The sequence below is a fragment of the Tubulanus polymorphus genome, chromosome 3 (assembly GCF_964204645.1).
Source record: "Tubulanus polymorphus chromosome 3, tnTubPoly1.2, whole genome shotgun sequence".
NCBI lineage: Eukaryota > Metazoa > Nemertea > Palaeonemertea > Tubulaniformes > Tubulanidae > Tubulanus > Tubulanus polymorphus.
In genome coordinates this window covers 5,533,931-5,556,162 of record NC_134027.1, presented here as the reverse complement: position 1 = coordinate 5,556,162, position 22,232 = coordinate 5,533,931, and the positions used below count along the sequence as shown (strand labels likewise).

The window sequence follows — 22,232 nt, the reverse complement described above, 5'->3', positions numbered from 1 at the left end:
CAGTCTGAACCGGCAAGCGACTGATTGGGGTTAATTTAGTTGGCAGTTGAAGATTAACGGTAGGCCTACTGCAAAAAAAATATTACTGCTCGAAGATTTTTTCCATGATCATTTATGGTCTAATGATATCCGTACAGTCATTATGAATGAAAAATGTGTAGTAGTTGATGAATCAATAACAATAAGAATGAATATATAGTATTTATGTGTATTACGAAAAATATGACATGAAATTCATGTCGCAGATAATACACAGTGAACCAAAACTATAGCTTATACAATACATGTCTCTGCATGTATATCAATCCTTCGTAGCTCAGGTGGTTAAGGCGTAAGTTTAAATCACGGTGTCTCGAATCCCACGCAATGCTGTCGTTTTCAGAGAAGGGGTTGGTTACATTATCAATTTCTACATGAGTAAGAACAGGGTTCTTACTAACTGGCTAGTGGACGTTTCTACGCGAAATTGAAAACGGCGAATACGGCCATCTGATTGGTCGAGGACGATTGACCGGGTTCTAAAGACTTATACCGTTTTGAAAGTGATCCTCGGCACTCGGTCACCTTGTCAAATTGTATGACTTTGACTTGGACGTCGATCCGAAAACAACCTCATACAACCGCAGTAAAAAAAAAATCATAAAAACTATCGATATGAATGATTTATTTTGTAATACATGAAAATAATTTAAACATCCAAGATCACACCAACTGCATACACTGAGGATACGACATAAAAGAACAGTACAGTAAGGCCTGCAAATGCTAATGTAATATCCGTTTTGTTTTCTGAAGTACCATTTTTTTTATTAATCTGAAATAAAAAGGAATGCACTTGCATCTTCTGGAACTCATGGGTAGAAGATATGCTGATTGTACATGGATTATCGTTTTTAATACAATGTAGTTATCTAGCAAAATTTACCTCATTACTGGTTATCTGACCTGACCGTCGAAGATGTGATGACAGAACTTGTACTACTCTCATCGTCTACTCTGCATTTTGCTTGGAATAGTACACTTACTCCTTGTTTAGGTAATGATTCATCGACTACAAAAAGCAAAGTTATAGATTTCTGACGCGTTCTGATTAAATAATAACGTTATTACGGCTGGAAATATTGTTCATTAACTCCTCCTACCTCGTATTTCATGAGTTGGGCATATGCTGTTAGGTGAAGGCGGTCGGTTGCGAATTATATTCGGTTCATGATGATAGTTACCCTGAATTCCGGATTCCTCCTCGTATTCACTAGTTACAATAACAGGTATTGAGGTGGCCTAAACAAAGCATATTCTTGAATAATAAATAAACCACTCTCTTCCGATCTATATCGATGATTTTGATGCTATACCTTCGACATGTTTGAGTTCCGGCTGTGGAGTTCTCTGCTCAGCGTAATAATTTCACGTTTTCTTTTGATAGCAGATCGTACCTACGTACGTATGATCAAACATGAAAAAAACATATAATTAATTCATGTAGGATGAACCCCGTTTATTAAATCCAGGTTTATTAAATCCAATCTCCCTTACCACTGATCTTCGTATCAAAAGTATATCATATCCCTCAGGGGGATTCGAACCTGATGGCATCGCTAGACTAGGCACAGCGTGAAACCCGCCTGATAAGCCCCAGTGCGCATCTATTAGCGCAGCTTAGCCACTGAAGTGTTTTATAACAAAGGCTAATTGGGCAAATAGATGGGGGCTTGGGCCATTCAGGTAAGGTTTCGAGTCTTGCGATGCAATCAGTTAGGAATCCCTGGATGATAGATTGAGTTACCTCAGAGTTCCCGATGCAGTGAAACAGAAATATGAATAGTCCTTGAAACGAGTTTGTCAGCGTAAACAAAAATTCGAAGACTACCAATTGATTGTTTATGGCCAGCAGTCCAAAAACCCAAGACACACCAAGTATCGGACTCAAAATCAAGATGCCTTTGATACCAGCCCTGAAAAAAGTGTTATATACACGTGTTCTCAATCCGGCGCTTGGAAAAATCATAATCATATATAATGAACGTACTCACCAGACTTCAGCCCTCGTGTCCCTTTCATCCACCCCGGGATTAGAGGCTGATTTTACTATTACTTTTACAACATACACAAGAATTACCAGATTAGAAACGATTATGCCGATTACGGGTGCCACAAATGCCCATATCAACCCGTCCTTTACACTTAGCCAACAGCTGAAATACGTACGTAAAACGGCGTCAGTTCTACCCTCGTAGAAAATAACTCAATGGGCCCCAGAGAAATATGCATGTACACTTATATCAACTTACAAATCATTGTTTCCATAACCGTCAGTTCTTATGGCAACAGATATCCCAACAATTAGAAAAGGAATCCCTGTTGTAACAAAAAGAGACTAGAAAAATCTATCCCACATACGTAGAAAATACATTATGCTCTTATTTTCAAAAAAATTTTTTACCGTATCCGATCAGAAGATAAACAGGCAATAAGTTATGCATCTGATGAAAAACTCTGACAATCTTGTTATAGAGGTGAATGCCTTCGCATAACATCCAGGAAAAACTTGCCGTGTAGAAGTAATGTAAAAGGGCCGCTATTATCATACAGGTTGTCTGTGAAAGACAAAGCAGTAAAGTAACAGTTCAGGTATATTCTAACAGTTCTAACAACTCCCATAACTTTAAATCAGAGGTCAATATTTCTGTCGATTTAAATCGTGTACGACAACCGTATTTTAAAATTCTATTATTTATGTTTTATAGTATCTTGTTAAAAGTTCTCAACTAATACATGTGTATAAGCTACTATATGAATATAAGAACTATATGTATATCAATACCCTATCAGTTGTCAGCGTAATTCCTGTGATGAAAATAAGTTGGGAAATTCCTACAACACATACTAGATGCTTCAGCATAGTAATTCGTTCGCTGGCCAGATTGCTGAAACAACACAAGTACTAATCAGTCAGAAATACAATAGATTAAACTTTCACATCCGGATTTTGTTTGAAACCTACCCGAGGTAAACAAATATTGAAAATGTTAGTAGAAGGGCAAGTATAGAAACTGAACAACCCACATAGGTCAACACGTTCAGCGAAATAGCCACCTCTGGCTCATGCTACAATAAAAAGAAAGACTTGAATCTGAAGTAAATTCCGAGGGGAAATCTGAATTTTTTCAGCAGCTGATTAACGGACCACGAATTCTGTGTATTTTATCAGAACGGCGAAGCTTGTCAAATGATATGCTATACAAACAGTTTCAAACGTGTTCGTGTTGTATACACTACAGCCACGAGTTGACCATGCACCATGTGGAAAACTATAATCATTTCAAATGAATTAAACAACATCTGGATAATAATCAATGTACGAACAATATTTCAAAATCAAACTTGCATACTTAACGTAAATCTACCTCATGTTATGATCCCAGTAAGCACATACAGTAGTGCTGGTGACATTTTTTTGTAAATCTGCAGGACTTTCCTGGTCGAAGAGGGTGTTGTGTTTGATCGAAATTTTTACTGGCTCTAACAAACTTGAACGTACACGCGGAAAGCTTGTGATCGTGAATATACCAGATACCATTTGAAACCGCCCTTGTCCCAATTCACTGTACGTAGAAGATGAACATTTCTTTTAATAATCACCCGATAATAAAAAGCCCTTTTCCTTTGGGGGTTAGGTCATTAGATTTCAAAGGTTCTTTTTATTTGGTCTCTAAAGAATAGATGTACTGTCGATTTTGAGCGCATCATCTATTGTATGACAATATTTGCTTTTTTAAACGGGTATTATGGCTACGGGATTAAGGCCTGTAGTTCTACTAGTTCTCAATTACCGACGTAACTGGATAGTATCAAGAGATCTCATAAATTCTCGATACTCAACATCCAACGCACAAAGAACAATGTCGACAGATTCTGTAAAAAGATGTAAAGAACAAGTAAGATGAAACAATTGATGAAGTTGGGATATTAACACGCCCACCAAAATAAGACTTGTCTGCATAAGATATTATCAAAACCAACCTTTAATTTCGGACATTCTAAAATAAGACAGAGGAAGCTCGATTTGACCTGGTGTCAATTTGTTTCGAGGATATGCAATTTTGGTTTTTACAACTGCTGTGGATATCTTTTCGATGGCGTATGCTTAAAGTATGAAGTAAAGAACTGCCATTAAGGCGTCCATGTAAGGTAATCGAGAATAAGGATTTGTTTGTCTCATACGGTGATATCTCAATTGTATCGATCCTTCGGAAAAAGTATACGTACATAAATGCTGCTGTTTAGAGTCCGACATATCTCCTACTCTCATACTGCTACCTACAATTTCACCTAAACTTTCAGACATTTTCAATTTCTTCATCAATAGATTTGGTCGCTAAAATGTTTAGTAAACTTGATGTACAACAACAATGCCCCTCCACAAAATATTTTTCATGGATTGAATCATTCGGGATAAGGAGCTTGGTACCTGTCTTGATATATCACTATCATCAGAGGAATTAAGACCGACTATTCTGTCGATAAATTTGCAGTATGTATCAAAAAGACTCAGTGCCACTTTTGAAGATGAGCCGGATAATATTTTACCAATCCTGCATCGAGAAAAATACAAATAATATATAATTCTTGGACCCCTGTTTCCCAGTGTGGTTGAATCGTGTTTCTATTCGTACCCTGATTGTCGTAAGTCATTCGACTCTGCCATATCTAACAAATAATCAACCGATGACTCTAAAGCTTCAGTAACCATTGGCTTGAAGAGAAAATCACAAACATCAAACATTTAACGGCAGAAAATGTTGTGAATTTAAGACTATTTAGCTCAATACTTCCAATACATTAGGGCCCATATGGTATTTAAAAAAATCGGTTGAAAGACAGATCGATCCGTAAAACGTCACATACCATGGCACGTGGTCCAATCGTAGTAGTCGTCGGCTGCGTATCATCTGAAATTGGAATGTAATTCAATTGGATCCAGTTCAATCGTTGTGAGACCCATTTAAAGCGTTTATTTTCGGCTGTAACGCAACCCACCCGATTGAAGGAATGTCTTCGATTGTGTGTCACATTGAAGCACTTCACGGACATTTTTTCCTGCATCAACAGCGGCAGCTGAAATGTATCAGTTACAACCGTGACATCGTATTTGAAAATGAAAAGTGACATAGAATTAGAAATTCACATTTCAACTAAAAGCGCGTTCTCTTACCTAATTCCTGTCCAACTATGTAGACAGTGACTGAATGATGAGAATCAATCCATTTCTTGCCGCATGCCTCCGAATGTCCTTTAACATCATACGTACAATCGCTTACGGGGTCTGTAAAAATTGATCTGAATGGACTGGATGGCGAAGGAAACGATTGTCACCGGAAGAAACGCCACCAAATCAACATCTTTTTTTTACAGTAGGAAAAAAATACCGCCAGGAAAATGATGTTGATACATTAATCTAAGTTAAACTGCAATGATTATCAATATCAAGAAGTCTGCAATAAATAGTTCGCTGAAATCAAATTTCCATTCAACTAACTCCTTATTAAAAATAATATTAATGATAATATCAATGATAATGATAATAATGACAATAATGCAAATATTTTCAACGAAAATTACAACTGAAATGTTTTAGCTTAATGGAATATAGTATTTTATACTATCTGCAATGTTATTAGTAGTTAGTAATTATTTATACAGTGAATTTATCGTCGATCTTCAGCATGGAAGAAGTCTGCAAGAAATCTGAAAATCGTCTGTAGCACTTTCTAATGATCATTTCATCATTTGAAATTGATGAAAAAATCATTTGTTCCCGCGTTTTCAACTTAAATGTTGTGGAACCGTGTGTATTATTCGAGGTTCTTACCCACGTAACAATTGTCTTCGTGGTCCGTTGCAAATACCCGTATCTTCATTTTGAAAGCGGCTGCAGCACAGGCTGTGATATTAGAGGAGTTCCACGCAGTTTCGCCCAAATACTTGTGACCGAATGGTTTCATTGCGCTGATAAAGCAACCAAGAGCTCTGTATTCTATAGATAGAAATAGATATCGATCACTACAATTCTAGATGATGATCTCGACGGATGACCGCAGTACCCGTAGTACCTGTTTTTCCAACATTTTCTGAATGATCTCGTGCAATTACACCGATTGTAAAAATCTTGATACACGTGCAGAAAAACAAAACACCGCTCCGAATTTGAGCCATATCTATTTGCACATAATCCGGAGTATCTCTGCGTTCATGCGTTTTCGTATGATGGAATATGATAGAATTATATAATCCCAGATATCAATAATATGCTTATCTTCATCTGTAATCGCTAGATTGCTTTGTAAACAGGAATGCAATTCCTACACAAATTAATTGTATCGGTGTATAAATGCGTGATATATTAATATGTATTTTGACAAAGCTTACGTTTTATGGTTAATTCAATTACTCACATACATCACCATCTAAACAAATGCCTCTAATATTACCTCAAGAATTTCATTTACACACTATTGATCACTACAAATAATCACTATTTCGGAAATACAAAATAGTTTGGCCGTTTCTCTGTGTGTTGATCGGTTAAAATTATTTAGTCTAAATTAAATTCTAAATTGCATTCATTTCACAGTCATTGTTCGCCTTGTAAATTCGAAATTACGTATCCATATGGTGCCTGCTAATTAACTCGTTGTAGTTTCGAGATTGTCGTTGCAATATAGTGAGAACGGATATTCCAGACTTACTATTAGAAATGGAGAATTTCGTAGCAACAATTGGTATAATTTTGGCAGCAATACATATATGCGTATGTCACGATTCGCCCGTGATCGGTAAGTGTTTCATGTCTTGTATCGATATTGACTTCATTAAAATGGTCGATTATGATGGAAACGTGGTATATCTTCATAGGTATCTTAACCCAAAAAGTACTGAATGATGAATGGGTAAAGGCGTATGGAGATAATCTAATTTCTACGCACCAGGTGCAGTTCGTACAACAAGGAGGTGCCAGAGTCGTACCTATTCCGTAAGCATAATGCAATGAAATCAGTCAAGAGAAAGGTTCACGTTGACATTACTACGCGACTCCGATCTAGCGCTTGAATGTTCATTCCTTTTTTAATGAATCCTTACGCGATAAGTTTTTTTGCGAATAGATTGACCGAAGACTGGCAGTATCATCAGCGCATGTTTAAATGGATAAACGGGTAAACCAGAAAGATTGAATCCATGATGAGTTAACTTAGAATTGATCAATATATCTATTGAGGAATCTATTCACTTTTAGTTTATATATTCCTGGCGATGAAGGAACAAGTTCTGTAAATTCGCAGTATTTTGATCTCGTCAAGATTTATATGAGAATGGCAATAGAGGTACTGATTATCTAAATGCATTATCAATCTCTAGGGGCAAATATGAATGTTTACGGGCTAAAAAAAGGAAGGTTTCAATGTTGTCAATTTCATTATAAAAATAATTCAGGCAAATGAGCGTGGAGATTATTTTCCCGTATGGGGTTTGCGTCTCGGATTTCTGGCCATGCAGGTGCCTATACAAGACACGAATATCGTCTCCAAGTGTGATGCGCAAATGTATTCCACCCCTTTTGCGCCGTTCCCGGGCTTGCAGAATAGTCGTATGATGCAAGGTCTGCCGAAACGTTTCTTAGGGCATCTAATCATGAACAATAGCACGACACACGATCACCACCTCTGTGTTTCAGTGAAGGTACGACATTTTTATGACGACGATTAAATACTTTCACCATCTAGTTACGTAATGTTAACAAATTTTTCACTTTAAGGACTTTCTCGCAAATACGAATCTGTTGAATTTCTATCGAGTTATCTCCACGAGTCAGGATAGAGAGGGAAAGCTGTTCATTTCAACAATAGAATGTTGGTATTCTATGATAATTCTGAAATGAGCATATATCTCACAGTGAGCATAAAACATCTTATAACATGTTTTTATTTCAATCTATTTTAAGCATACAAATACCCATTCTACGCTGTTCAATGGCACCCAGAAAAGTCGGTCTATGATTGGAGCAAAGGACCTATTGCACACTCAGCCGTTGACGTAGAAATTGGTAGCCACTTTTCAAGGTTTTTCATCAATGAAGGTATGAAAAATGCAAGGACGGGCGTGTGCCACAAGTTTGGATGCATCTGTTGATAAATCGAACTGTTTGTCTAATTGTAGCTCGAAAAAGTTCACACAGTTTTCCAAGTGACTCTATGTTGAATCCGCATCTCATAAACAACATCCAGCCGATTTGTTTCGGTGCCCCACGTTTCCTCTCATTCTACTTCATCAGGTCAAATGATATCGTAGAACCTGATCAGCCGCCGATGCAGCGGCAACAAAAACAAATTTTACAACAACCACAAACGCAACATGATGGTGCCTCAAAAGAAGACGAACCACGTGAACAAAGTTTCCTCGTCCAACAACGTTTCATAAAACCACAACAACAACAGCAGCAACCCCAGGAACAAGATGCAGGTTTCTTGAAAGAACAAGCAAGTTACTTACATGAGCAACCCCAAGAGCAACAAAACGGTTTCGTAAAACAACAAGAAAGTTTCTTTCAAGAACAACCACGAAAGGAACAACACCAAGAACAACAACAATCACATCAGAAAGAACAGTTGGGTATTTTTGAGTCGGCACAATTTCAACACATACCTGTTCACAGACAACCATACGGAACAGGTTAAGGGGTCAGTTCGATATTTCATTTTCTTAAGGATATATTTTCATGTTGTGTATAGAAATATAATTCATTGTACATATGTTCGAATTTTATGGGCAGCGTATATACTGAAAATACATTCAACCTACTGCCATTAGTACCTAGAGTCGTGTTTTTTATTGAAACCCGTGGTATAGGAATCCATGTGAGTGGATTGGTGGTGTCCGTTATGACGTTTGGAGGGGTGTCATCGAGACAACCCGTCAATCACAGAGTTGTCAACTCTTCGTGCTGTATGAATTCAACAGATTCTTGTTTAATGAGTTTCTAGCAGAAAAAAGGCGTGACGCGTGTTGACTCGTGAATACTTGAATTAACTATTGATTGTATATTTCTTTAATTGAACATTGACCCTCAAACCGATGGCTATCACCTCGATTGGCTCACCGGTAGTACGTGCCCGCGCTGCCGCCTCACCCCATGATTGGCTTATTACGCCTTAGCAGTCACCCAGCGTTTACAGGCCGTAATCATATCGTCTGTTTTATGAAAAGGCTATAAATCGTTAGTTTGAGTTCTTCCCTGGTCCGCAATAGACGATCTCTTTTTAGTCCGGATCCGGCTTTTCTATAGAACCGATCCGTTATTCCTAATCCAAATACGGATTTTATTAACAACACGGAAGTCAAATTTATAACTGATGTAAACAAATTGTCGGTGACAAGAATGGACAAGTTTTAGGACGAAGAGACGCTAATGTTCGAGTTGTTTTGAAAGGCAGCAGTTTTGCAGATATTGCTCCAATCTTCCTACAACGTCTTTAGCTCATGAGCTACAACATTCTGACTGCTACATTCTGACTTTTAGTTTTAAACGATAAGAAAGGTTCGTATTCGACTTTCCTCCTTCGTTGAACATTTATTTGTTTTTTGATTTAATTTGGAAATTATTTCAAGCCTAAGCCAGGCAGGTGATGGAACAGTATTCGAACCTAGGCCAACAAATGAAATAGCTAGCGTGCGTCTTTCCATTAGACCGGTAGGGTCTGAAACACGGCCCCGGCCGCGGCCACACGTCTGAACTGAAACACGGTCTGAAACACGGTCCCGGCCGTGGCCGCACACGTCTTAAACACGGCCGCGGCCGCTCTTTGTTTTAATTTAGATGGTCAAATGAAAGAAAAAAGAGATTTTCTACTATCTATCAAAAGTCCAAATATAGACTAATTCAACTTTGAACGGTTTAAGCTTCAATCGACTCTGTCATTTTGCCCCAAATCAGATGCCTATCTGCTATGATTTTCAGAAAATGGACAAACAAACAATAGTGTTCATTTTATCCCACAATGATCAACTAGTGATCAATACATAATATTCAACAACAAACAAAAAAACAGGCAACAAAACATACTCTCACCCAAATTAGAATCACCAGTCGAAGGAGGTAAATAACTCAGTTTCCCCAAGGTAAATTATCCATACGAGCTTTTGGGGTATTGTGTGGGTGATACATTTAAGGTAGAAAAGTTGATTTGTTGGCACAAAGTAATTCACTCTCAATGCAGGTCTTTACTTAACCTAAGAACCAAAAAAAAAGCCTAAGGCCCCTGAAATATTGAGCCGCTTCTTCATGTGGTCTGTCAACTACCATGGTCAGATTAACATAAATACTGCATGTATGCATAAAAAATTTGAAAAATTAATGAAAGGAGCCTGTAAATTACGTGTGGAACTTGTAATGCTATAACGCGGAGCGTTATCTCAGGGGTTTCTTAGTTGATTAAAAGAGACTGTTGTCTTGGCGAATCAAGAGTGGTCACCTGGAGATAGATAAAACTAACTTTAGAGAAAACCTTCCCACTGATATTATAGCCACTACATAAAAAACTCATACTAACTAAATGTATTATTTTATCAAAATTTGATTATAGCTCCTCGCAAAGCAAAAGTGTAGATAGATAGGCATCTGGTTTGGGCCAAAATGACAGTCGATTGAAGCTTAACCGTTCAAAAGTGAAATAGTCTATATAGAGAGAGATAGATAGTAGAAAATCTCTTTTTTCTTTCATTTGACCATTTAAACGAAAAAAAGAGCGGCCGTGTTTAAGACGTGTGCGGCCGGGACTGGGGCCGGGACCGTGTTTCAGACGTGTGGCCGGGGCCGGGGCCGTGTTTCAGACCCTGCCCATTAGACCACCAGAGGCTCATCCTACCACTCACTGAATGTCTCTGCCTTTAAATTTTAATTAGTAGGTGGGGACAAGACTGAGCCTCAAGCCTGTATCTCTTCCGATTCTAACCCTCTGAACCCTCTATACCCTATCAAAACCCTAAACCCTAAAAAATGATTTTATTGTTAGTTATTTTACTAGCAAAATAGCGTTTACATGAATAATGCTGCATTGTTGGCAAAATATCCGCTTCCTTCTTCATTTAAATCTTGCTCATCAACTTATAACCATGTTAACTGAGATTTGCACAAGAGATATAGCAGCATTTTAACTCCAATCATATTCAATAATGGCCCTTGACTTCAATTTATTTGAGCTCACCTGGCCTCTTGCCGAAAATAACGCACTCAATATGAAATGAAATAGGCCTCCTAAAATGAATGGGGCATATTCAAAATAGCACCATTTGTTAACTTCAGCCTGTTTTTTGATTTCAGTGTTTTCACCACAAAAATGTCTAGTAGCGTGCCCGGTATGTCGGACCTAGCGGGACAAGCTAAACTCGCTCAGGATTCCAGTTTACAAAAAATGCTCGCTGACGAAAAGATGCGAAGTGAACAACATCGAACGAATTATCAGACATTACAAGCTGAACATAGAAGGTAAATCGCTTATCTGTAGACCACTTGAGTCCAATACTAATAGTTATGTTGGTTTGTCTGGTTCAATAATGTAACTATAGTTATAGTTAAAGTTTATTTGCATGATAGATCGATACACAGATATGTGCTTACAATATGACATACAGTGTTATGAAAAAAATTTTAGCAATAGATTATGCGAGGAATACGGAAAAGCAAAAGTTGGCTTAAAACTAGTCCTAATCCCTTGTCCATTCACTCCCAATACTCACCCTCATATACACTCGTTACCAGACATTTAGAATACAAACATAAAAATGGAAAAGCTAGCAAGTAGCGTGCAAAGAGTATCAGTCAATAGATTGAACTAAGAAAATGATAAAGACTTTTTTTAAAAGCTGATGGCAATCGTGGGCATTAAACTATTCCAGAATTTGGCCCCCTTGGATTTTGAGGGGCAACTCATATGTTTGTGGTTTCTTTTGGCTTGCAGTTTACAAGATGAATACGTTTCGTTACAAAATGAGATGCGCAGTACGATCGAAGAAAGTAAAATCACGCAAGACAAGTATAAGTCATTGTTAGATCAAGCAAAGAGAGAAAAAGTTGACCTTGTTGAGCAGATCGATGATTTAAAAACACAGGTACATATAGCCCTATTTATTAAAACACTTATCCCACAGTTGGTTTAATCATTTATATTCTGACAGCTTCATCATTTCAGGGAAATCAAAATAACATAATAACGATAGCTATACAGTAATTTGAAAATCTAAATGTAACTAAGAAAGGTTTGGAAACTGTTAGAAAATGAATAGTTAAATCATCAACTGCGGGTTTCGCTCATACACTTATTACTGAGATTTATATCAGTCTACCAGTCACCAGGTATTTATTGTTAATTGGTTGGGTAGATCGATTCATTAACTAACTGTGAATCGTTGCTTAATTGAATAGTGAAGTACTTGAAGTGTTACTGAAACTTGATCCCACAATCAATCAATTTCGCGTAATACAATTCATACTGAGCAATCATTAATGTATCTTGATCCTGACTTTATTCATAGTGACCTGTGTACAGATGTTTGATATTGTAATGATATTATGTGTAGCTCACTGATATTCATGAAATAAGTTGGTGATGAGATTGGAAAAGCATGCTAATCAAGTATTCCAGTTGCCTAAGAGATCTCTTAGGTACACGTATCCAAGGCGATAACATAGATGAAAAGTTAAGATCTCCTTTGAAAGTTGAATTGTATGTGTTGTCTTAAATTGATTATTTGATAATTGTTTGTATTAGGTTGTGACTCCGCAGAAGCTCGAGGTCATCAAGATGCAAGTAACTGATGAATTAGAACAGCCTTATCGCGACCGATTCCTGTCGCTAGAACACGAAGTTGAAAAATTTAGATCTGAATACAACCGTATGCGAAAAGAATACTCATTCTTAAAGTCCGAATATGAACATGAACAAGTTGAACACCATCGTTTGGTTGAAGAAATGACTCTGAAACATGAGGCTGAGGTAATGATTATCATTGTCCATACTATCGAGGACTCCAAAGAATTCCCTAGGTCCGAGAGAAATGACTACGAACAACGAGACTTCCTTATCGTTGAAAGATCTATAACAGCACTGATTTATTCTGCCCATACGTTCATATAAATGATATTGAGATCACATTGTGTCAAATCTGTACAACTATTGGATAGAATCTAGTAAACAACCTGTACAGTACTGAAAAGGGATTATCACATTATTATGGATTGATATGATACAACAACCATGAATGAAAACTACAACATAAATACAACCATATACGCCGAATGATATATTCGCGACAATCATCCGGTTTTTTTTCATTCCTTTTTAAGCTTTGGTAGCTGAAATAATATATGATCCTTACTGAATTGATATATCACAAACTACTTTACTTATTCTTTTGCAGGTTGTCAACCTTCGCAAGGAAAGAGAAGCACTCGCATTACGCCAGCAATCAGATGTTGTCAATGATACCCAAAAGGTTCGTACCTTACAGCGTGAAAATGCTCAGTTACTGTTGCGATTGAAAGGATTATCCGAAGAATTGGAAGACGTTCGGGTTAAAAAAGAACACCAAGGCTATGAGTCAGAATCAGTTACTCGAGTTCAAGCAAAACAGATCACTGAATCTGCTGGAAATATCAAAGCGCTTCAGGTAAATTGAATAGAATTCTTTGAATTAGGCTCTTTGAGTTGAAGCTTTGAAACTGTATACACAGTGTTTGATCCATTGTTTATATATTTTCTAGACTGAGAGAGACTCATTGCAGTCACAGTGCGATAATCTGCAGAGGGAATTGGCGATGTCATTGGAACAGACAAATAAATTGACGACTAAAGTACAAGATTTAGAGAAAGATTGCATGCTCGCTCGTAACAAAATTGAAGAAGTCAATCACCGTGGGAAGGTTGAGCTTACAAACATGAAAATGGAGAATCTTCGATCATGCGGAGAACTGGAGAGGGAAAGAGATAGGCTTCAAGCTCAACTCGATGGTAATTACTTACTCCTTCTGTTAAAGGTTACTTTTCCTGACTCAATATTGGAATATCAAGGCTTCTTTTTACTTATTAGCGCAGTGAGAGGCCATGGCCTCCTCACCTATACATATTGCTGCTTATAAATCGCCTCTTTAATTTCATTTTTGTGTGTTCTCATGATCTTATTTGTATTGTCTGTTTTTGCTTCAGATGTCGCTTCACAGGTAGAAATAGCTAAACATACTATAGAACAACAAGCTAGATGTCTGACTGAGAAGGAACAAGAATCAGTTAAATTAGTGCAGCTTGCTCGTGAGGAGGAATGGGAAAAACTGAATATGATTGAAAATCAAAAGTAAGTTGAAAATGTGTTCGTATATTCAAAATAGGTCCCACTTATATTCAAAGCCTTTTCGAAATCATTTAATTTCGTATGCGCAACAACAGATTTTTGCTTCAATTTTCACTGTTCTCAATACCAAATTTCTTATTTCTTACTCTCTGATAGACTCGAATTGGAGACGAAGCTGCAGGAAATCGAACGTCGTAAAATTGATGAAGAAACAATTAAACATCAACAACAAGAAAAGATCGAAGAACGCATACGAGTAGCAGAGGAATCTAGAATCACCGCTGAAAAAGAATGTCTTGTCATCAGGTAAGCTACCATTTCCTCAGCTGTTTTCTTTCTCAGAAATTTGGCCTTAATTTACATCATATACATACTTTATTTATCTATAGAACAAAGGCAGATAATCTTCAGACGATAGTAAACCAGCTTGAGATTGAACGCAAAGAAAATCAGGAACTAAAGAATAAACTGCAGCATACAGAACAGCAGCTTAATAGCATTGTAAGCGGTGAAAATGAACTTCTGGAAGAAAATAATAAACTTCAAAATGAGGTAGATATTGTTTGAATAATATCATATCTATTTTACAGCAAATCATAATATTTTCATGAATTCTTGTAGCTTGATTTTTATACGGAAGAATTGAAAAAGACAAAGGAAGCAGTACTTCGCGGTCAGGAGAGCGTCGACAAGGTCGTCGCACTTCATCGGTCGTCGTTTGAGGACGAAAAACTCGTTTTGAAATCTCGCAACGATGACCTCGAAGACAAGCTCAATCAGCTACAAACGAAACTCAATAATGCAGCTATTCTCCATAAAAAGGTGAATGAAAAATTATTGAACAAGCAATAAAGTTTTATAATGAATTCAGCGCCTTCTTTTCATAATTAACTCGAGAGATTGGTAATCAGCTGTATTTCTAAAGTGGTGTCAAATTCCGAAAATTGACTCGTTGCTTACTTTAACTTCTATTTATTACAGAGGAAGAAGCGTTACACAAAATACATTTATAGCTTGAAGGACAAGTACCAGTTGTCGAAGGCAAAACTTGAACAGCTCGTGTTAGAAAAACAAGCCACTAAGTATGTGCCATATAACTTTCTATTCTATATAATATTCTATTCTGAGTAAAAAGAAAATGCAAAAAAGAATGACGGTGTAGTTCAGTGTCGAGAATGTTGTTGTTAAAGATAATTTTATTTACTCGGTGTTTGGAACATTTTTCAGAAATTTTGTACCATTCGAAGTGCATAACAAAATGAAACGTCAGATGAAAGAACTCTGGCGACGACACACTGACTACAGGGCTGTGTTATTAAGTTGCCCCTCTGGATCGGCTGCACAAGATATGCAAGTCGGAGCGGTAAATGCCACATGTGTTGGACCTGCGTCAATTAATTTAGGCAACAAAATGCCTGACTACACGAAATCTACCGCACAAGACATTCTAATCACCTCAGAATTTATGCCAACGCCTACAAATTTCGACGAAGAGGTATGAATTGGTTATAATGGACATAGGTCATGCTCATCAGTTTTAGGTAGTTCATTACTTAAATAAATTTGTCTCTGTCAACCCACTTTCATCAATAGGTCGCATGTGTGAGCAATCATCTAGATTTGTTTTTTGAAAAAAAACTGCTAGGTTCAAGGGAAATCCATTCCCGAAATTGCCAATCAGTCGGATGCAAAATACATTTTTCTCATTAACGAAAAGGGTGTTCAATTTGAAATTGAAAATGTTGTTATTCTTTTTCAGGAGCGCCAACATCAACAAGATTTAGATCGAATACGTAAACGCCTTGAAACACTTGATAGTACTCAAAAACAACAAATGGAAGATCTAACTGAACTAGCATTACGTAGCATCCCAGAAGAAAAACCATCTTTAATCAGCGATGAAGCGGCTATCAGCAGTTAATTTATAACAATGAGCAGTTTTATACTAATAGCCGTGCTGAGAAATGTTTGTCTTCTTTTAGAATGTATTTCATACAGGCCAAAAATTGAAAGTTAATTGTTTTGTAAGCTTAAACTAGCTGTCTCATCTTTTGAGGACAGACTTACTGACGGATTTTCATTTTGATTATGTTTGGAAAGTTTTAAACTCATAAGAAACAAACATGTATTTGATGTACCTCGGTTAGAGACCAGAAAAAATGGGGTTCACTATGGGTATACGACCAGTATTTATCTATCTGATGATTTATATCGTTTTTCATTTAGCAATGAATGATTCCCTAGTTTCATTTTAGTAATAATGCAGTATAACTAGTTTTAATGGGGCAGACATTCTCATACTAAATGCCCAGTCATTTGTGCGTGTCGTAGCACTTAATCTATTATCGTTGATGAGAGTAAATGAAAATCGCATGCACGGATAATTGAAATTAGGTCCATCATATTTGAGTTGTCTAGCAACGATTTTATGCCTGATTTTAGAATATAGGTGTCCGTGATTGATGAAACTGCCTTGCTTTATAAATATATATATTATATGTACATCAAATTTCAAGAAATGTGTTTTAAATTGCTGGGTTTTTGGTGCAGTAAACTTAACCATGTATTGACAGAAAATGATGGCATGTAAATCTTTATGACGTTTTTGCGAATTAAGATACGCTACTCGTGACAGTGCCGCGATCTGAAGTGAGAATGAGAGACGGTTAAGAATAAAACGACGTATTAATTAATACCTTTACTCTTTCTAATGTTAGATACAGACCATTTTTACGATTATTGTAGTACGTTTTTTATTTATAAGTGAATGAATTGTTCGGCAGCTATGATTTTTTCAAATAAAGCAAATCGAAAAATTATTTATATATTTATAAGATTGACGATATATTGTTTGTTTTGTTAGTTTCTCCATCCACGGTGGAAAATCTAATCCTACAGACGGCATCTATTGATTAATCGTGTAGAGATAATGCAGTTGAATGTAAAATTCGTCGTTGATTCTGATTTATGAAAAAATAATCTTGACATTGAACTCTATTTGGCACCTTAGACAAGACAAAAAAAACCGAGGAACTGACGCATTCAACGATTAACACTTACAGACAGAACTCGTTTCCACCCGTACTAACACTCTTTTTTGATCAGTTAATTACATGTTTTCGGCCAAATCTCCTTGTGGTCATTTTGATGAAATAGGGAATAAGGCCGTGTGATCCGTTGGATAACTATCCCCGACCGGGTAAAAGCCGATATTCTTTGAAGTGGACGGTTTGTTATGAATGACCAACTAGTGAAGATGCATAATCTCAATCTAGACACGTTGACGGCCAATGAATATATCTGGTATCATTATGAAAGGGTATCCGTTGCTCGAACTTCCAAATGTAACCAGATCTGTGTAGCAAAATTCGCGACGTAAGATGCTTTTCAATGTAGCTCATTCTTGTCTCGTTGCAGTCGTATCGAGTCATGAGGATAGAAAGCTCTTCAAAATGATCCTTGTATGTAGTGTATAGTTATTTCCAAAATTTCGTTGTATTTAAGTATTTAAGCCAACAAAGTTAACCCCAATTAGCCGCTTGCCGGTTCAGGCTGGTTGGAAGATTGTTTGAATGAACCGGAACCGAGATTTAATTTAATTCGTATACAAAAAATTCTGTTAATTCGACCGCTGATCACATAACTATAAACGTACCGCTACTCCGATATCGGATTTCAAAATCAGACCCCTTGATTCCGGCATGTGTGGTGGGTTTGTAAGGGACACTAAATCAAAACAAATCAAACGAAATCTACCAATCAAATAAATGACAGGGTCAATCCCTATTTTATGGTAAAAAAGCACTTTAGAGTTGGCGATCATTTTGCAAGAATGTATGTATATATCTTGTTTGGATAAAGTATATGCCCTTCGTGGGTTAGAAATGTATATATATATATATATATACATGAATAAAATCATCGAGTATCAGTCATTTGATTTTCGGCTGAACGACGACCATCCGCGAAACAAACCGGTGATCAGTTTTCGGCAAAATATATTCATATTCATCAGCAGGAATGCTGAAATAGTTGTAGGAAATGAGTTATAGAAAAGGTCCTTTATATGTAGTTCGCTGATTAGGGAATGGGGTAAAAATGTTTACCTTTTTACGTCTCGGGCTTAATACCAACCGAATATGATTTACTATCCGAGAATGTCGTTTATGTCGGATTCATTTTGGAATAGTCATAAGCTTTAAGGGCATGGTGATTAGTTCGCCATATACGTATCTGGCATGAAAGACCGGTCAGTTTCCGGCGACAATAGACGACAATTGACTGGAAACCATAGTTATTATATGAAAGTCTCGGTGTCGTCGACGGAACTCCGGAATACGATTAATAAACTGTATCACTGCTGCTTCTATATAATCAGTACCACGCACACAGCGCATAATTGATACTTTTGCCAAAACGTCCATTTCAAATGAAATAAAGTTCGTGATGTAATAAGTAATTATACACGATGATGTTTATCGTCATTAGGAAAATGCTTTATTGTTTATTGCCCACGAGTTCAAGTTTTTACAACAGTTATTAAGGACATGCCCGTTTTTAATATATAGTACTTGCAATGATCCGGAATTAAGTCATCTCGCTGCTATTGAGTCATTTAGTGAATCATACTCCGCCCAATTTTTGATCGAATTCACAAAAAGTTGGCAAACTTTTCCAAAATCGGATTATCTCCCTTCTTTTTTCTGATCAGAATAGCATAAACAGCGAATACAATGATTGCTTTAAAGCCTGATAACTTACCACGACAAGAGAACAGGCGCTACTAAAATGAGAAAAAACCTCGCTCAATCGCGCTTAATATCCTATTATGTCCCGCTATGGTCCATTATTAATTACTTTCAAGGCATGGTACGGATAAAATCACTGGTGGGATAGTGGCATCGATCATTTTCTTTGATAAATTTTGATAAGTTTCGCACATATTTGCACCTAGACCCCGTGCGATAATAAACCGTGATACTGATGGTGGATTGTTACCATGAAACGACGGGAATTTTATACACCGTGCGACGGCTTAAACCTCGCTGTTTGACCACAAGGATTAATGCACTGCTTGCTCGACCAATCCATCACGTTGCTGACAGACTCATTAGGAGCTGTGTCTAAAAATGCCATCATCTTCCACACACACACACACACACACACAACAAAACAATACGCCGCGAGTTCGGAAACCGTCGACATGTAAAATTAGACGTGTCGCCGGGGTCAAAAATCTTGAGTAAAAATTTCATGTTCATTTGCCTGATTTGAACATGAAAACGATGACGTTTTTACCACTTTTCTCCGAAAATCGCCTATTCTTTCCGATTTCTTGCTCATTTGTGGATTTGATTTTCCCCAGATGGTTCAAAGAGCTTGTTACACTCTGACGTAAAGATACCGCGGGTTCAAACGCAGTTGACTTCTTCGTTAATTCGCTACAGCTCTTTAGAGGATGTAAATTCCGTCTATTACTTATTTATCACGGGAAATATTTTAAATAGAATCACAGAATTACTTGCACTTTGTTTACCTTTTAATCTCATAAATCTTCAAAAAGAATGACGATGGCGCTCACTGGTTATCTTTTCAATGGATAATTAAAAGAATGGGGGAGGACCTTTGACCGCAGCTCCGAAAATATCAGTTATTCATTGCGTGCACTACTTGAAAGGGCGCATACGATAGGAAAAAAACTAGAGAAGAGAAGCACGGTCACTGAAAGAAACACCTTAGATGAAGGTGGCTTAAGGCATGCTGACAGTATCGGTCAGCTCTACGTTGACGCGGCGTAATTAGATACCAAATATGATGTTATCCAGTCAAGCAGGTACCGCGGGCCGATATTATTCTTTCAAGTCGAGCAAATTCTGGCAAAGACACCGATGTAACAAATCAAATTTGGAGCGCCCCACGGCTAAGGTGCTTGGCGGGATTTTCGCCTTTTATCGCTGAGTCTACTGGCTAACCAACCAGCAATTGCTTTCTACAAGATCATTGATACGTAAAATCGAGCGGAGACTTAGCGCGATTTACCCCGTATCGTGAACCAGAATAAGATACTCTCTCTCTGGTTACTGGTGAAATTATTTATGAGATACCGTTGTTTCCCATAGGAGGAGACGGATCATTATCAGCAATAATAGCTACATGTGCCTTGATATTGTTGTTATTGACTGAAAAAACTTTTATTTTAATCATTGTTTTGTAGCTAACATTGTCCAAACTAATCTGCTAAGACCCTAGAAAAATATAAGAAATATGTATTATCTACTAAACCAAGTAAATCTAGTATGAATTAACACTAACATACAAAAAGTATGTATGGAAACTTGATACATAAGCTCTGCAATAGTTCTTGCAAATCACCATGCCTGTTGACGGAAAACGGAATTCAACGGAAAACGAAATCTGAAACGAAAAGATTATTGAATCAAAGATGATGCTGTGTTGAGTAATTAACTTGACAATGGTCGTTAGATTTGTTGATGTTTAAACTCATTTAAGTTGGATGTTGTCAGATACACGATACGTGTACTCACGCTTGGGGTAGCATTTAAATGGCAGTGTGCCATGCCATTATCACATTAGCTTTTAAGGAAAACCACCGATCTATAGTCCAGGGTAAAACAGATCAAAACTGAGAGGATTCGAGTAGTAATTCTGCACCTAAAGTTCAATATGAAAATTGATCCCTAAGTTCTTCTAGGTCATAACGGCGACAAAGACAATATTGTAATGTTTTCCTTGGATATTCGGTTGTGTGTCGAATTGTGCAACCCGTACTGTGCAAACACGTGATCCTTTCGCTGGACCGATGACTGTTATCGTGATATCAGATGACAGTCATCATGGCCAATTTCTCCATCATTTCACAAACGTTGATCTGAATTGCTAGGCCGAAGCTTCCGGTTTCGTTTACTGACGTAGTGGTCGACTTCCGCTTCCGGAAATCAAACATTTCGCTGTCGGAAGTACGAAGAACAGCGTTAGTCCTTGTCCGCAAACGTATCACATTATGTTTTCGATCTAGAGAATCTTACTGCGAATTCTGATTCTAATCCTAAAGAAAGGATTCGATAACGGTTACATATCACATCTGTATATTAACAATCATTGTTCTAGGATATCCAATCATAAAGATATATAGATCTGATATTTCAAACCATCGTTGTATTCTAACCAATCCATGTTGTTTCAGTACATGACATTTACATCTACCTGAACTTGTTAACAGTAAACATACGTATGAAGGGAATATGAGACGTATTAATATTGAGATGTTATCAATATTAATGATGTTTTGCTCACTAACAATCGTATACATATAATCCATGACAAGAAAAATGGCTTTCCTACGAATGTTTTCTTATAAACTTCTTTGCGAAAAGAAAAGGTAATATCAAAAGGTATACAACATTTTTTTGTACATACGTGAGATGTCTTGTAAAGTCTTGTAAATATTGACGGGGTTTGAGTTATCAATTCATGATCACTGCAAGGATTAACTTTTTGGTACAGTAATAGTAGACGACAAAGGAAAAACAGTGGCCACAGTAACACTGTCGACGATTTTCTCGCCACCGAAATAAGAAAGATTAAAAATATGTGTATCAGCTTTCATTTTGTGATACGTCGAACGCATCATGGAAAATACGACCCAGACAGTATTGTTTGGATTTTTCTGTTTCATCTTGGAATGGGTATATTTTTATCCTCAGCCATTGTGGTGATTTTATGACCATAAAGTGGTCACAAACTGGCTTATGACCAGATTATGTCTGGACTAATCTGCAGCAATCACGTGCGTGGTTTGTGATCCCATGGCGTGA

General features: G+C 37.1%; 3 protein-coding genes and 1 long non-coding RNA gene across 4 annotated transcripts; 2 read left to right on the top strand and 2 right to left on the bottom strand.

The window, feature by feature from the left end:
* Positions 1-694: 694 nt before the first annotated feature.
* Positions 695-1,639, bottom strand: LOC141901005 (uncharacterized). Its single transcript, XM_074788058.1, has 5 exons — positions 1,537-1,639; positions 1,356-1,436; positions 1,143-1,281; positions 926-1,051; positions 695-814 (listed from the first exon to the last, which is right to left on the bottom strand). The coding sequence occupies exons 1-4, from the start codon at positions 1,594-1,596 to the stop codon at positions 930-932; spliced, it is 402 nt and encodes a 133-aa protein (XP_074644159.1). The 5' UTR covers positions 1,597-1,639; the 3' UTR covers positions 695-814; positions 926-929.
* Positions 1,640-4,531: 2,892 nt separating this feature from the next.
* On the bottom strand, positions 4,532-5,089 carry LOC141901009 (uncharacterized). Its single transcript, XR_012618802.1, has 4 exons — positions 5,041-5,089; positions 4,909-4,952; positions 4,677-4,756; positions 4,532-4,595 (listed from the first exon to the last, which is right to left on the bottom strand). It is a non-coding gene; the product is annotated as an uncharacterized LOC141901009 (long non-coding RNA).
* Positions 5,090-6,738: 1,649 nt separating this feature from the next.
* LOC141901234 (gamma-glutamyl hydrolase-like) lies at positions 6,739-8,732 on the top strand. The gene is made up of 8 exons (XM_074788344.1): positions 6,739-6,836; positions 6,916-7,033; positions 7,164-7,214; positions 7,295-7,382; positions 7,492-7,737; positions 7,814-7,907; positions 8,000-8,134; positions 8,215-8,732. Exons 1-8 carry the CDS (start codon positions 6,758-6,760, stop codon positions 8,730-8,732), a joined length of 1,329 nt encoding a protein of 442 aa, XP_074644445.1. The 5' UTR covers positions 6,739-6,757.
* A 686-nt stretch (positions 8,733-9,418) lies between these two features.
* LOC141900973 (centrosomal protein of 83 kDa-like) lies at positions 9,419-17,175 on the top strand. Its single transcript, XM_074788012.1, has 13 exons — positions 9,419-9,592; positions 11,375-11,539; positions 12,012-12,162; positions 12,822-13,046; positions 13,471-13,719; positions 13,814-14,060; positions 14,256-14,400; positions 14,554-14,703; positions 14,787-14,949; positions 15,019-15,219; positions 15,379-15,479; positions 15,625-15,892; positions 16,157-17,175. The coding sequence occupies exons 2-13, from the start codon at positions 11,391-11,393 to the stop codon at positions 16,316-16,318; spliced, it is 2,211 nt and encodes a 736-aa protein (XP_074644113.1). The 5' UTR covers positions 9,419-9,592; positions 11,375-11,390; the 3' UTR covers positions 16,319-17,175.
* The last annotated feature ends 5,057 nt before the right edge of the window (positions 17,176-22,232 follow it).